Below are 16818 nucleotides of genomic sequence, written 5' to 3'. Positions count from 1 at the left end.
TTCTTTTTCTTCTCTGACTGCCATGGCTAGAACTTCCAAAATTATGTTGAATAATAGTGGTGAGAGTGGGCACTCTTGTCTTTTTCCTGATCTTAGAGGAAATGGTTTTAGTTTTTTACCATTGAGAATGATGTTTGTTGTGGCTTTGTCATATATGGCCTTTTATGTTGAGGTGGGTTCCCTCTATGCCTACTTTCTGGAGAGTTTTTATCATAAATGGTTGTTGAATTTTGTCAAAAGCTTTTCCTGCATCTATTGAGACAATAATTTAATTATTAACTTTAATTAACTTTAATTATATTATTAGTAATTTAATTCTTTAATTTGTTAATATGGGGTATCACATTGATTGATTTGTGTATATTGAAGAATCCTTGCATCCCTGGGATAAATCCCACTTGATCATGGTGTATGATTTTTTTAATGTGTTGTTGGATTCTGTTTGCTAGTATTTTGTTGAGGACTTTTGCATCCATGTTCATCACTGATATTGGTCTGTAATTTTCTTTTTTTGTGACATCTTTATCTGGTTTTGGTATCAGGGTGGCCTCATAGAATGAGTTTGGGAGTGTTCCTCCCTCTTCAATCTTTTGGAAGAGTTTCAGAAAGATAGGTGTTAGCTTTTCTCTAAATGTTTGATAGAATTGTCCTGTGAAGCCATCTGGTCCTGGATTTTTGTTTGTTGGAAGATTTTTAATTTCAATTTCACTATTTGTGATTGGTCTGTTTATATTTCCTATTTCTTCCTCGTTCGGTCTTGAAAGTTTGTACCTTTCTAAGAATTTGTCCATTTCTTCCAGTTGTCCATTTTCTTCGCATATAGTTGCCTGTAGTAGTCTCTTATGGTCCTTTGTATTTCTGTGCTGTCAGTTGTAATTTCTCTTTTTTCATTTCTAATTTTATTGATTTGAATCCTCTCCCTTTTTTCTTGATGATTCTGGCTAGGTTTATCAATTTTGTTTTCTTCTCGAAGAACCAACTTTTAGTTTTGTTGATCTTTGCTATTGTTTTCTTCATTTCTATTTCATTTATTTCTGCTCTGATCTTTATGATTTCTTTCCTTCTACTAACTTTGGGGTTTTTTTTGTGTGTGTGCTTCTTCTTCTTTCTCTAGTTGCTTTATCTGTAAGGTTAGATTGTTTATTTGAGATTTTTCTTGTTTCCTGAGTTGAGATTGAATTGCTATAAACTTCCCTCTTAGAACTGCTTTTGCTGCATTCCATAGGTTTTGGGTCATTGTGTTTTCACTGTCATTTGTTTCTATGCATTTTTAAATTTCCTCTTTGATTTCTTCAGTGATTTCTTGGTTATTTAGTAGCGTAATGTTTAACCTCCATGTGTTTATGTTTTTTACAGTTTTTTACTGTAATTGATTTCTAATCTCATAGAGTTGTGTTTGGAAAGGATGCTTGATATAATTTCAATTGTCATAAATTTACCGAGGCTTGATTTGTGAACTAAGATGTGATCTATCCTGGAGAATGTTCCGTATACACTTGAGACGAAAGTGAATTCTGCTGCTTTGGGGTGGAATGTCCTATAAATATCAATGAAATCTATCTGATCTATTGTGTCATTTAAAGCTTGTGTTTCCTTATTTATTTTCTGTTTGGATGATCTGTCCATTGGTGTAAGTGGGGTGTTAAAGTCCCCACTATTATTGTGTTGCTGTTGATTTCCCCTTTTATGGCTGTTAGCATTTGCCTTATGTATTGAGGTGCTCCTATGATGGGTGCATAAATATTTATAATTGTTATATCTTCTTCTTGGATTGATCCCTTGATCATTATGTAGTGTCCTTCCCTGTTTCTTATAACAGTCTTTATTTTAAAGATTATTTTATCTGATATGAGTATTGCCACTCCAGCTTTCTTTCCATTTTCATTTGCATGGAATATCTTTTTCCATTCCCTCACTTTCAGTCTGTATGTGTTCCTAGGTCTGAAGTGGGTCTCTTGTAGACAGCATATACATGGGTCTTGTTTTTGTATCCATTCAGCCATTCTGGATCTTTTGGTTGGAGCATTTAGTCCATTCACATTCAAGGTAATTATCAATATGTATGTTCCTATTACCATATTCTTAATTGTTTTGCATTTGTTTTTGCAGGTCTTTTTCTTCTCTTGTGTTTCCCGCCTAGAGAAGTTTCTTTAGCATTTGTTGTAAAGCTTGTTTGGTGGTGCTGAATTCTCTTAGCTTTTGCTTATCTGTAAAGCTTTTGATTTCTCTGTTGAATGTGAATGAGATCCTTGTTGGGTGGAGTAATCTTGGTTGTAGGTTTTTCCCTTTCATCACTTTAAATGTATCCTGCCACTCCCTTCTGGTCTGCAGACTTTCTGCTGTAAAATCAGCTGATAACTTTATGGGGATTTCCTTGTATGCTATTTGTTGCTTCTCCCTTGCTGCTTTTAATATTTTTTCTTTGAATTTAATTTTTCTTAGTTTGATTAATATGTGTTGGTGTGTTTCTCCTTGGGTTTATCCTGTATGGACTCTGCAATTCCTGGACTTGGGTGGCTATTTCTTTTCCCATCTTAGGGAAGTTTTTGACTCTAATCTCTTCAGATATTTTCTCAGACCCTTTCTCTTTCTCTTCTTCTTCTAGGACCACTATAATTCGAATATTGGTGCATTTAATGTTGTCCTAGAGGTCCCTGAGACTGTCCTCATTTTTTTTCATTCTTTTTTCTTTATGCTGCTCTTCAGCAGTTATTTCCACCATTCTATCTTCCAGGTTACTTATCCATTCTTCTGCCTCAGTTATTCTGGTACTGATTCCTTCTAGAGTATTTTTCATTTCAGTTATTGTGTTGTTCATCACTGTTTGTTTGTGCTTTAGTTCTTCTAGGTCCTTGTTACACATTTCTTGTATTTTCTCAATCCACACCTCCATTCTATTTCCAAGATTTTGGATCATCTATACTATCATTACTCTGGATTATTTTTCAGGTAGGTTGCCTATTTTCTCTTCATTTATTTGGTCTTATAGGTTTTTACCTTGCTCCTTCATCTGTAACACATTTTTTTTGTCATCTCGTTCTTATTGATTTGTGGGGCTATGTTCCTGTTGTGCTGGTTGTTCGGCCTGAGGCATCCAGCACTGGAGTGTGCAGGCAGTTGGTTGAAGCTGGGTGTTGGTGCTGAGATGAGGACCTGTGGGAGAGTTTACACCAATTAACATTCCTTGGGTTCTGAGCTTCTCTGTTACTCCAGTGTTTTGGACTCCACACACCCACCACAGGAGCTCAGGCAAGACCCTACAAGCTACACAGTGTGGCAAAAAAAAAAAAAAAAAAAAAAGAGCAACAAACAAAAAAGAGCAGAACAATAACAATAAAGAAAAAATAAAATAAAATTAGAAAAATTAAAAATACAATAGAAAAAATAAAAATGAAATCACCACAACAAAACAAAACAGAACCACAACAGCAAATATATATATATATAAAATTTTAAAAATGAAAAAATAAAATAAAAAATAAGATTAAAAGGTAAGAATTTTTTTAAAAAAGGCTGGAGGAGGCCTGGGGGCTGTGGGGCTCAGGCCCAGGACCTGCGCGGCCAGGAAAGGCCTTAGCGGGCCGTAGGGCTTAGACCTTGGACCTATGCAGCCAGAAAAGCCCTTAGTTGAGGGGTGGGGGTTAGGTCCAGGACCCGTGCGGCTGGAAGAGGCCTCAGCGGGGGCACTTAGGCCCAGGATCTGACCGGCCAGAGGGGGCCGGGGAGGGATTCAGGCCCAGGACCCCAGGAGGCTTGCCGGGGCGCAAGTGGCAGGGGAGATGCTGGCCGTGTTCCCCTCTGATCCCCAATCCCCAGAAGGTCCCTCTCCATCCCCATCAATCCCCACGCCATGAGTGGACCCCTCTGAGTGTAGGAACCTCTCCCCTCCCCCAGCCTCCCTCAGGGGTGCCAGTCCCATCCTACCTCCAACTTTTCCTCCCCCCGCTCCTTCCTTCCTGTGTCCTACCTGGTGGCATGGGGATTCCTGTCCCCTTTGGTGTCTGAGGTCCTCCACCAGCACCTAGTGGATGTGTCCTCCTACTCCGCCATCTTCACTCCGCCCCTAACAATAAGGAATTTTAAAGCAATGGCACTGTGCTAGTTCATAACAAAGTACTGGCCACACACCTTATAGTTGATGTTCCCACATAAGTGTATTTAAAGCCATTGCTGTGTAGAGACTTCATGTGACAAGTCCTGCCTTTACTCTGGGGCTTGTGCCTTCTTTTTACTTTTTTTTTTCCCCATGAGTAAAGTGTTTCTCTAAGTTCTGTTGCTTTCCTTTTACTTAGTAACCTGTATTTTCAGGAAACAGGTAGACAGGGTGAAGTGGGAGAGGCCAGATGTATATAGTAATTCACATTTCAATCCCTGTAGATTGAAAAATATTTGAATTTGGCTTTTTGAGTTTGTGTGTTTCCCAGTGTGTTTCCCAGGAATTGTGTTCCTGGGAAGTAAAGGATTTCTCTTTACTGATTCCTGAGGAAGTAAAGGATTTCTCTCCCTTTTGTTATGTGTTGGAAGTCCACATAAATGTGTAATGTTATGTAAAAAATATGTACACACTAATACATGTATATATAGGAATATATTTGTCATTTATATATAGTGCTATCAGATCTTACAGCCTTTAAGGAGGTATGTGTGACTTTTGAAATGCACTCAAAAGGCCTCAGTTATAACAACCAAAGAATGTCTCCAAGCATTGCCAAACATTTCTTTGCAAGCAATTTCATCTCTTGTTGAGAACAATTAAACAAGAAAATTAATTGAGTTGTGTTTCATTGAGGAAGACTTTCGAGGAAAATTCACTGTTTTCCTTTGTACAGTTGCAGAGAACACTTCTGTGTCCAGATATTGGTGGGGGGGGGGGTGGTTCAACATTGACCAATTCTCCTATATTAGCTGGGGGTACTACCATTCAAAGTTCCAACAATATCTACCTAGAGTTAATGTCACATCCCACAAGTTAAGGGCTCAGTCCCACAAGACTGCACCCACTTCAGTTGCCAATTGCTGACTGACTGGTGATAAATCCAGGTTCCCATAACTTTCTCTTCAATTTCAGTAATTTGCTAAACAACTCACAGAACTCAGGGAAACACATTTACTGGTTAAAATAAAGAATATGGTAAAAGGATCCAGATGAACAACAAGGTCAAGGAGTACATAGGGCAAGGTCCAGAAGGGTTCTGAGTACAGGAACTTCTGTCATTGTGCAGTTGGGTACATCACCTGCTGGCATGTGGATGTGTCCACCAACCTGGAAGCTCTCTTACTCTCATACTTTAAGGATTTTTATGGAGACTTCATCAAGTAGGCATGATTGATTATTGACTCATTTTCCAGCCCTTCTCCACTCTCCAGAGAATGGGGGGAGGCTGAGCTGAGAATGGGAGGCTGAGCTGAAAGTTCCAAGCTTTTAACCATGGGTTGGTTTTTCTAGTGATCAGTTCCCAGCCAGGAGCCCACCGAGTTAACTCATTAGAACAAAAAGAATTTAGGGGCTCTGTGCCAGACGTTCCTATTACTCAGGAAATTAAAGAGTATTAGGAGCTAGGTGTCAGGAACCAGGGTCAAAGACCAGATATTAGGAACTGGGGCTAAAATATACAGAAAAGATGTATATATATAATTTCATAAAGACAAATATAATAGAAACAATCAGTCATCTAAATTTATCATAGTTTCTTTTGCATTTTCTTTTAGGATTTAGAAGAAGAACGCTATTTATCTGTGGACAGTTCTCATACTTGCTTTCTGTGGTATTATAAGGTTATGTAAGTAATGCAGAAGAAAGGTAATTAATGCGTTTTAAAAGTATTTAGCTTTAATTAACCACAAATTGATTATCTGCATTATAGTTTCCATATAAGCTTTTATTCACCAATCAAGATGTCCTCAAATGTACCCAACTAATGCCCAACTAATAGTGAAGAACAAACAGTAAATATAACAATAGCAACCACTATTTGAACAAATACTGCTTCTACATGGTCATACTTTATGTAAATTAGCTATGTCAGTTTTCATAATTACCAGTTAAATGTAAGTATTACTATCTTTATTATAAATGAGGAAATGTAAGCTTGGATAGGTTAAATAATTTGGAAAAAATATGCAGCTACTAAAAGATAGCATTGGAAATTGACTCTGGTTTTTCAGATTACAGGCTTCTTTGGTTTCCATTGTATACATTATATTCCAAAAGTACTCTCGTTTTCTTAGATAGCTCTTCAAACTCTTTTTAACATGATGGTGAATGAATATAACTAAGAAGGAAAAACTGGTACAAGAAAAAATAGTTAATTGCATTATAAAATCAATAAGTAAAATGCATCAATGAGTCAGAGTTTTGTTTTGTTTTGTTTTGTTTTTAGTATCATAGTCCAAGCATATCCTAAATACCGTGTAGGATAAAAAGAACTGTCTTATGTGGTCCCTGCTCTCCAGATGACTGTAATGTACCTAATTCTTTTTATGTACTTAATATCCCTTCCTTTGAGGGAACCATCCCTCCCCTATTCTGTGGTGAAATTATTAATTTCATATGATTTATGTGGTACTACCTCCACAACCCCACATTTCATTGGCCACAGCAATTAGGTGAGGATGGCCATATGACCCAAACAGAACCTATCAGAATACTTGTGTCTTCGGTAAAGCATAATTGTTGCCGATAATTTCACTGTCCTGGTTTACATGGTCCCTTTAAGTCAGATGGCTCTGTAGTTTATGTGTAACCTTTGAACTGAAAGTCCTGATAGCTAGATTTCAGCAAGCCCCACCAGGAGTACACATTTACCCATTCTTCTCTGAATTACTGCCACTCTCCCAGAGCCTTACCAAGAAGCAAGGTTATGTAAGTAATGCAAAAGAAAAGTAATAATGTGTTTTAAGAGTATTTAGCTTTAGTTAACCACAAATGGATTAGCTGATATATTTGTCTATACTTGAACAGATGCTGCATTATCTGTATTACTATAACTTTATTTTTTAAATCTTGAGAAGTGATAGTACAAATACCCACCCCACCCTGACCCCAGCTCTTGTTGTCCTTCAGGAATTTCTTAGCTGTATCATGGACCTATTTTTTCTTCCTATAAATTTTTGGAATTGGTTTGTCAAATTCTACAAAAACCTTAGCTGGGATTTTTATAATTTGTCTAAATATTTTAATCAATTTGGGGTGTCTTTCTACTCCTGAATAATATATAACTCTCCATTTACTTAGGTCTTTTTACATGTCTGCCAATAAGATTTTGTAATTTTTAATAAAGGTTCCAGGACATTTTTATTAGACTTATTCCTAGGTACTCTTTTTTTGTTTTTTGCTATTATAAATAGTCAAAAATTTTAAATTACAATTTCTAACCAGTTATTCCTGTTGTATAGAATACAATTTACTTTTGAATGTTGATTTTTGCATTCAGCAACATTGCTAAACTCTTATATTGTGATAATTTATTTATATATTCTCTTGGAATTAAAAAAAATCAGATTACTTGCAAATAATGATGATTTTGTTTTTCTTTCTGATAAGTATGGCTTCCATTCCTTTTATTCTTACTGCATGTCTAGAACATCAAATACAATGTTTCTTAAAAGGGTGATAGCAGGTCTCCTTATTTTATTCCTGATCTTAAAAGGAAGACTCTCATCATTTCACTAGTTGTATAATATTTGTTACAGGTTATGAGTTAAACTTTGCCTGGTTAAGGAAGTTCCCTTTTATTCCAAGGTGGCTGTGGATTTTTTTATGAATTGGTGCTGAAATTTATTCAAAGTTTTTTTCTCTTCCACATAAAAGTTCATACGGTTTTTCTCTTTTACTATGTTAATCTGATGGATAATAGTTATTAATATATCCATATTAAACTAACCTTGTGTTTCTGGAATAAGCCAACTTGGTCTTGATGAATCAACTTTCATATACATTGATAGATTCCATTTGCTAATATTATTTAATTTTTTGTGTGTGCGAATATACATGAGTGAGATTGGCCTGTGGTTTTACTCCCCTTGTACTATCCTTTTCCTCTTTTGATATCAAGGCTATGCTAGACTCATCATGTAGGTTAGGATGAGTTCTTTTCTGTTCTCTGAGAGATTTTGTATAAGATTGGAAATATATGTTCCTTGAATATTTGATGGAAACTTGCATAGAAATCTACCTGGACCTGGATTTTTTGAGTGTGTGTGGGGGAAATTTTATAACTATTAACTCAATTTCTTTAATGGTTAAAATCCTATTTTGGAATTCTAATTCTTATAAAATCCCTTTTTGTAGTATTTTATTTCCAGGAATTCATCCATGTCTTCAGTTAGCAATTTTAGTATCAATTTTAATGTCATAAAGTTGTCCATAATATCCTCTTATATTTGTTTAATCACTGAAGTAATAGTAGGTATGCCTCTCTTTTATCATTTCTAATATTTTTATTTGTGCCTTCCTTCTATTTCCTTGTTCTTCTTCCTAGAGATATTTCTATTTTATTAGTCTTTTCAAAGAACCATCTTTTGGCTTTATTGAGCTTTTGTATTGTTGTCTATTTTATCTCAATTTGTTTTTTACATTATTTCTTTTTTTGAGTTTGTTTTTCTAAAGTTTTTGAATTAGTTATATAGCCTACTAGGCTTAAAACTTCCTTTTTTTTCGAATGTATGTGTTTAAGGAAATAAAATTTCTTCTAAGTACCTCTATAGCTGCATCAACAAATAGTGGAATATCTCATAATTGTAATTTTTCATTATTGCTCATAAATAATTGTTTAGTAACTGCTACAATTTGTTTGAGCAATGAGTTGTTTAGAAATGCATTTTTAAATTTACAGACATGAGCCTTTTAAATTATTGTTTTGTTATTGAATTCTAACCTAATTGTATTGTGATCACAAAAGCGTTAGAATCAAATCTTTGGCTTAGCATGTAGTCAAATTTTATAAATGTCTCGTGTGTACCTAAAGAAAATATATTTTCCTATTGTTGGATGAAGTATGCTATTTATGTCCAGTAGATCAGGTGTGTTAAGTGTACTGTTCAAAGTCTTGTGTACTTATTTGGCTCATTGTTGACTTGATATTGGCTAAAATTTCCCACTATGATGGTAGATACGTCACTTTTCCTTGTAGGTATGTAAATTTTTGCTTTTTATTTTATCTTTTAGTGCATATAACTTTAGAATTATTAAGATTTTTTGAAGAATTGAGACTTTGTTTGTAGTGACCTTGTTTCTCACTTGTAATGCTTTTCAACTTATGTTCTGTCTTATATTAATATGTTCATGTATCTTTAACCTTTGATTTTCAAGGCCTTAGAATTATTTTTCATTGACTTCTGGCTTCTGCTATTGCAGTTGAGAAGTCTGCTCTCTGTCTAATGGATTTTCCTTCTCTAGGTAATCATTATTTTCTCTGTAGCTGTTTTAAGAAGTTCAACCTTACCTATTGAGCTATACAAACTTTGCTATTGTAAGTTTCTTTATATTTATCCTACTTTTGATTTATTATAGTTCCTGAATCTGACGATTAAAGCCTTTCATAAATTCTGAAAATTCAGTTACTATCTTTTCAAATCCTGGTTTTCTCTCATTCTCTTTCTTCTTTCTTTTTAAATTTCCATAATAGAAACATGCCACCATTTCATTCTGTCCTTCCCGATGCTTCAAATCTTTTCACATTTCCTATCTTTTTATTTCCCATGACTCATTCTAGACTATTTTTTCAAATGTTTCTTTCAGTTTTCTAGTTCTCTCATCATCTGTGTTTAAATTTTTTTAACTACTAAAATCCTACTATCTAGAGGAAAGTACCATTGTATACTATATTCTACCATTTCTGCATTATTGCATCCATAACTGGCTGTGTAATCTGTTGGGTGCAGTACAAAATGAATATGGAGGGCCTCTGGTTCAAAAGCCAAGGGAAAAATACCATTAAAAGTATTAAATATAAAGCTTTTCCTTTCTTCTGTAGTTACTCTCTACCCGTCATGGCACTTTTTATTTGGAATATAATGTCATGCTCCCTTGGACATGAGAATACTCTTGGGTCAAGTACAAACTCATATAGTCACCAGGTTTAGCGTGTGTGCAGCCCATTAGCTGCTCAATTTTCCCTCTCAACAGTCATTGGACTGACATATAATACTTCAACCAGGGGTGGGGTCTGAAGAAGTCAAACCAGACATCTTCCCTTACAGTGGACCTACCACCTCAACCCATAGCTGATAGGCAACCCTCAAGGATATTGCAACCTCTGCACTGTGACACCCTTGGTACCTGGATTGGGGGTGGGTGTGACACCCTTGGTACCTGCCTAGATGAGGCCTCCATCAGCCACACCATAATTTTGCTAGCTGGGGTTCGGGGAGGACAATTGCTGGCATGCCTTACTTCAAGATGTCACAGGACTTAAACACCCTATGCTGACCCTCCTCATACCTGAGCCCAGAACTAGTTTTCAGGACAAGGAGTGAGAAGGGAAAGGCCAGGCAGGACCCAAGGTGCCAGGGCGTAATGAGTGGGTGGCCAAGAGCCTGTCCCATGGGAAAGATAAGTAATAGGAGACAGTACTGCATGAGCCAAACCTCCAAGTGCATGCTTCATTTTCCTATCATACTTCACGTACAAACCACAGGTTCAAAGATACATTTATTAAGAATTTCAAGACAGGGCTTCCCTGGTGGCGCAGTGGTTGAGAGTCCGTCTGTCGATGCAGGGGACACGGGTTCGTGCCCAGGTCCGGGAGGATCCCACATGCTGCAGAGCGGCTGGGCCCGTGAGCCATGCGCTCCACAGCAGGAGACACCACAACAGTGAGAGGCCCACGAACCGGGGGAAAAAAAAGAAAAAAGAATTTCAAGACAGAGACTGAAAAGCATTAAACCTCAAGTACAAGGCCCTGCTGAGCATTGCCTCTCTTCCCTGGGCTTTCCTAACCTATTGACTCTGCCCACAAACCAGAATTCTGACCCGAGGGAAGAGAATTCATGGATCAGGTACTGTATTAGCATCTAAACTCTCTTGCTTTATTCTCTCTCTCCCCTAGGGTTAGAATACAGAAAAGGAAGGGAGAAGGATCCAAGGGGTCATGCTCAAATTATCATCTTTTTCAAATTCACTGTAACAATGTTCTGCTTCATCAGTCTATCCCAGTACTCTCTGCCTACTATCTGTCTATCCACTTAAACTGCTTTGGCAACGTTACTGAAAGTTTAATGGGATTTTTTTAGTCCTTTTACTGTTTGATTTCTGTACCACATTTAATGCTGGGTATCACTTATTTCTTCTTAAAACTCTCATTCCTTCACTAACCTAATACCAGTATCTTCTCTGTCTTTCTTTTTATTATACATTATTGTTAACTATAGTCACCATGCTGTACATTAGATCCCTAAAACTTACTCATCTGCTTCCTTTGCTGTGCAGAAACATTTTAGTTTAATGTATTCTTACTTTTTGATTTTTACTTTTGTTGCTTATGCTTTTGATGTCATATCCAAAAACTCATTACTAAGGCTGATATCAGAGAGATTCTTCCCTATGTTTTCTTCTAGGAGTTTCACAGTTTCGGGTATAATATTTAAGTTCTCAGTCCATTTTGAGTTGATTTTTTTTTAATTTATTTATTTTTGGCTGTGTTGGATCTTTGTTGCTGTGCGCGGGCTTTCTTTAGTTGTGGCGAGTGGGGGCTACTCTGTTGTGGTGTGTGGGCTTCTCATTGCAGTGGCTTCTCTTGTTGTGGAGCACGGGCTCTAGGTGTGTGGGCTTCAGTAGTTGCGACACATGGGCTCAGTAGTTGTGGCTTGCAGGCTCTAGAGTGCAGGCTCAGTAGTTGTGACGCATGGGCTTAGTTGCTCCGTGGCATGTGGGATCTTCCCAGACCGGGGCTCGAACCCTTGTCCCCTGCATTGGCAGGCAGATTCTTAACCACTACACTACCAGGGAAGTCCTTGAGTTGATCTTTTGAGTGGTATAAGGTAAGGGTCCAGTTTCATTGTTTTGCATATGGATATCCAGTTTTTCCAACACTATCTCTTCTTTGCCCATATCCTGTTCTTGGTGCCCTTGTCAAACATTAGTTGACCATATTTGTGAGGGTTTAATTCTGTGCCCTTATTCTGTTCCATTGCTCCGTGTATCTATTTTAATGCCAGTACCATACCGTTTTGATTACTATAGATTTGTATTGTACTTTGAAATCAGGAAATGTGATGCCTCTGGCTTTCTTTCTCAAGATTGCTTTGACTCTTTGGGGTCTTTGGGGCTCCATATGTATTTCAGAATTGTTTCTTCTATTCCTGTGAAAATTCCGTTGGATATTTGATATGAATTTCATTGACTCTATATAAGATTTTGGGTAGTATGAACATTTTAACAATATTAACTCTTCCAATCCATGAACATGGGATATTTTTCCATTTATTTAAGTGTTCCTCAGTTTCTTTCATCAATGTCTTATAATTTTTGGTATATAGATATTTCACTTCCATGGTTAAATTTATTCCTGTACTTTATTATTTGTGTTGCTATTGTTGCTCTCTTTATTTCTTTTTCAGATAGTTTATCATTAGTATATAGAAATGCAACTGATTTCTGCATGTTGATTTTGTATGCTGCAACTTTCCTGAATTTATTGATTAGTTCTAACAATTTTGGGGTGGACTCTTTAGGATTTTCTATATACAAGATTATATCATCAACAAACAGAGACAATTTTATTTCTTTCTTTCCAATTCAGATGCCTTATTTTTCTTTTTCTTGCCTGATTGCTTTCTCTAGGACTTCAGTTATTATGTTGAATAGAAATGGTGAGAATGAGTGCCCTTGTCTTGTTCCTGACCTTAAAGGAAAAGCTTTCAACCTTTCATGACTGAGTAGATGTTAGCTGTGGTGTGTCATATCTTGCCTTTATTATGATGAAGTATATTCCTTCTATATCCAATTTGTTGAGGGTTTTTATCAATCAAGGATAATGTATTTTGTCAAATGCTTTTTCTGCATATATTGAGAAGATCAAATGATTTTTGTCTTTCAGTCTATTAATGTGGTTATCACATTGATTTATTTTCCTGTATTGCATTCCAGGGACAAATCTCACTTGATCATTGTGTATGATCCTTTTAATATGCTGTTGAATTTGGTTTGCTAGTATGTCACTGAGAATTTTTGGATCTGTATTCATCAGGGATGTTGGCCTGTAGTTTTCTTTTCTTGTAGTGCCCTTATCTGGTTTTGATATTGGAGTAATGCTGCACTTGCAAAAAGAGTTTTGAAATATCCACTCCTCTTCAGTTTTTTGGAAGAGTTTGGAAAGAATTGGTATCAATTCTTCCTTAAATGCTTGGTAGAATTCACCAATGAAGCCATCAAATACTGGGCTTTTTCTTTGTTGGGAGATTTTTGCTTACTAGTTCAAGCTTCTGACTCATAATTGGTTTGTCTGATACTCTGCTTCTTCATGATTTATTCTTGGTAGGTCATATATTTTTAGGAATTTATCCATTTCTACTAGATTGTCCAATATTTTGGCCTAATTGTTCATAGTAGTCTTTTATGATTTCTTTAAAAATTTCTGTAGAATTGGTAGTGATTTTCTCATTTTCATTTCTGATTTCAGTAATTTGAGTCTTCTTTTTTCGTAGGTAGTCTAGCTAAAGTTTTGCCAATTTTGTTTATCTTTTAAAAAAATTCTTAGTTTTATTCTTTTTTTGGTCTCTTTTATTTCTGTTCTATTTCACTGTTATTTCCTCTCCTTTGCTAATTTTGAATTTAGTTTCTTTCTTTTTTTTTTTCTATTTTCTTCAGGTATAAAGTTATATTGTTTATTTGAGGTCTTTCTTTTTTCTGAGTGTGGGCATTTATCACTATAAATATCCCTTCTTGACTTGAACTTTTATTGCTCCATCCCATAAGTTTTGTTATGTTGTGTTTTTATTTTCATTGTTTTAAGATATTTTTTGATTTTCCTTTTTTATTTCATCTTTGACCCATTGGTTGTTCAGAAGTGTGTTGTTTAATTTACACATATTTGTGAATTTTCTAGTATTCCCTCTGTTATTGATCTAGTTTAATACCATGGTATGAAAAGATGAAGAAAAATCAGAAAAGATACTTGGTATGATTTCAATCTTTTAAAATTTGCTAAGACTTGTTTTACCTCACATTTGATCTATCCTGAAGAATGTTCCATGTGTGCTTGAGAAGACTGTGCATTCTGCTGTTGGATGGAATGTTCTTTAGGCCCATTTGGTGTAAAGTATAGTTCAAGTACAACATTCCTTTATTGATTTTCTGTCTAGATGATCTATCCATTGTTGAAAATGGAATCCTCTACTATTATTATATTGTTGTGTATTTCTCCTTTTAGATCTGTTAGTTTTGCTTAGTATATTAGGTGCTCTGATGTTGAGTGCATATATATTTACAACTGTTATTTCCTCTTGAATAATTGGTTTTTATCATTATATATTGAATTTCTTTGTCTCTTGTTACACTTTTTTACTTAAAGTCTATTTTTCCTGATATAAGTATAGCTATCCTCGCTCTTTTTTTGGCTTTCATTTACCTGGAATATGTTTTACCATCCCTTCACTTTGAGCCTATATATGTCCTTGAAGCTGAGGTGAGTCTTTTATAGGCAGCATATAGTTGGGTCTTGTTTTTTTTTAATCCATGCAGCCACTGTATGCCTTTTGATTGGAGAATTTTATCCATTTACATTTAAAGTAATTTTTTTAAGATAAGGACTTGTTAATGCTGCTTTATTAATTATATTCTGGCTCTTTTGTATCCCTTTGTTCCTTTCTTCCTCTCTTGCTGTTCTTTTGTGAATTGATGATTTTCCATAGTGGTATTCTTTTACTCCCTTTTATTCATCTTGTATGTATCTACTATAACTGGTGTGTGTGTGGTTGAAACATCTTATAGATATAACAGATTGTCTTTTCTTTTTTTATTGAAATATAGTTGATACACAATATTGTGTTAGTTTCAGGTGTACAACAAAATGATTTAGTTTTATGTACATATATTTTTTTCAGATTATTTTCCATTATAGGTTATTAGTAGATTTTGAATATAGTTCCCTGTGCTATACAGTAAATCCTTGTTACTTATCTATTTTATGCAAAGTAGTTTGTATATGTTAATCCCACACTCCTAATTTATACCTGCTTCCCATTCCCCTTTGGTAACCATACGTTTATTTTCTATGTCTGTGAGTTAGTTTCTGTTTTGTATATAGATTCCATATATAAGTGGAATATAATATTTGTCTTTCTCTGACTTACTTCACTAAGTGTAATATTCTCTAGGTCCATCCATTATTGTGGCAAATGGCAATAATTCATTCTTTTTGTCTGAGTGATATTCCATTGTATATATGTACCACATCTTCTTTATCCATTCCTCTGTTGGTGGACATTTAGGTTGCTTCCATGTATTGGCTATTGTAAATAGTGCTGCTATGAACATTGGGGTGCATGTATCAAATTAGAGTTTTTGTCATTTCTGGATATATACCCAGGAGTGGGATAGCTGGATCATATGGTAGCTCTGTTTTTGTTTTTTCAAGGAACTTCCTTATTGTTTTCTATAGTGGCTGCACCAATTTGTATTCCTACCAACAATTTAGGAGGGTTACCTTTTCTCCACACCCTCTCCAGCATTTATTAACTGTAGGCTTTTGATGATAGCCATTCTGACCAGTGTAGGGTGATACTTCATTGTGGTTTTGATTTGCATTTCTTTTAATAATTAGCAGCATTCAGCCTCTTTTATGTGCCTGTTGGCCATCTCTATGTCTTCTTTGGAGAAATGTCTATTTAGAGGTATTTTGCCCAATTTTTGATTGGGTTGTTTGTTTTTATTATATTGAGTTGTATGAACCACTTGTATATTTTGGATATTAACCCTTTCTCAGTTGCATCATTTGCAGATATTTCTCCCTTTCCATAGGTTGTCTTTTCATTTTGTTGATGGTTTCCTTTGCTGTGCAATAGCTTTTAAGTTTAATTGGGTCCCATTTGTTTATTTTTGCTTTTATTTCTTTTGCCTTGGGAGACTGATCTAAGAAAACATTGGTACAATTTATGTCAGAGAATGTTCTACCTATGTTCTCTATGAGTTTTATGATGTACTATTTTATATTTAGGTCTTTAAACTATTTTCAGGTATTTTTTAATATGGTGTGAGGGAGTGTTCTAATTTCGTTGATTTACATGTAGCTGTCCAGCTTTCCCAATACCACTTGTTGAAGAAACTGCCTTTTCACCATTATATATTCTTGCCTCCTTTGTTACAGATTATTTGACCATAGGTGTGTGGGTTTGTTTCTGAGATCTCTGTTCTGATCCATTGATCTACACATCTGTTTTTGTGCCAATACCACATGTTTTGATTATGTAGCTTTGTAGGATAGTCTGAAGTCTGAGGGTTATGCCTCCAGCTTGGTTCTTTTTCCTCAGGATTACTTTCGCAATTCTGGGTCTTTTGTAGTTCCATATAAGTTTTAGGATTATTTGTTCTAGTTCTGTGAAAAAATGTCACGGGTATTTTGATAGGGATTGCACTAAATCTGTAGATTGCTTTGGGTAGTATGGCCATTTTAACAATATTAACTCTTCCCATCCAAGAGCATGGGCTATCTTTCCATTTCTTTAAATTACCTTCAATTTACTTTATCAGTGTTTTTTTGTTTTTGTTTTGTTTTGTTTTGTTTTTGCGGTATGCGGGCCTCTCACTGTTGTGGCCTCTCCCATTGCAGAGCATAGGCTCCAGATGCACAGGCTCAGCGGCCATGGCTCACAGGCCTAGCC

General features: G+C 35.6%; 1 protein-coding gene across 1 annotated transcript in view; it reads left to right on the top strand.

The window, feature by feature from the left end:
• The window catches only part of CATSPERE (catsper channel auxiliary subunit epsilon), a 243606-nt gene that overhangs the window by 24542 nt on the left and 202246 nt on the right, over window positions 1–16818 (top strand). The window contains exon 5 of the mRNA XM_027122413.1: window positions 5710–5780. Coding sequence (XP_026978214.1) covers window positions 5710–5780 — 71 coding nt within the window. The remainder of the gene's footprint in view (window positions 1–5709; window positions 5781–16818) is intronic.

Source organism: Aethalodelphis obliquidens, unplaced genomic scaffold (assembly GCF_003676395.1).
Source record: "Aethalodelphis obliquidens isolate GAN/ISIS:26980383/991018 unplaced genomic scaffold, ASM367639v1 scaffold24, whole genome shotgun sequence".
NCBI lineage: Eukaryota > Metazoa > Chordata > Mammalia > Artiodactyla > Delphinidae > Aethalodelphis > Aethalodelphis obliquidens.
Note: the sequence above shows the minus strand (reverse complement) of the source record. Positions and strands in the feature narration are given on the sequence as shown.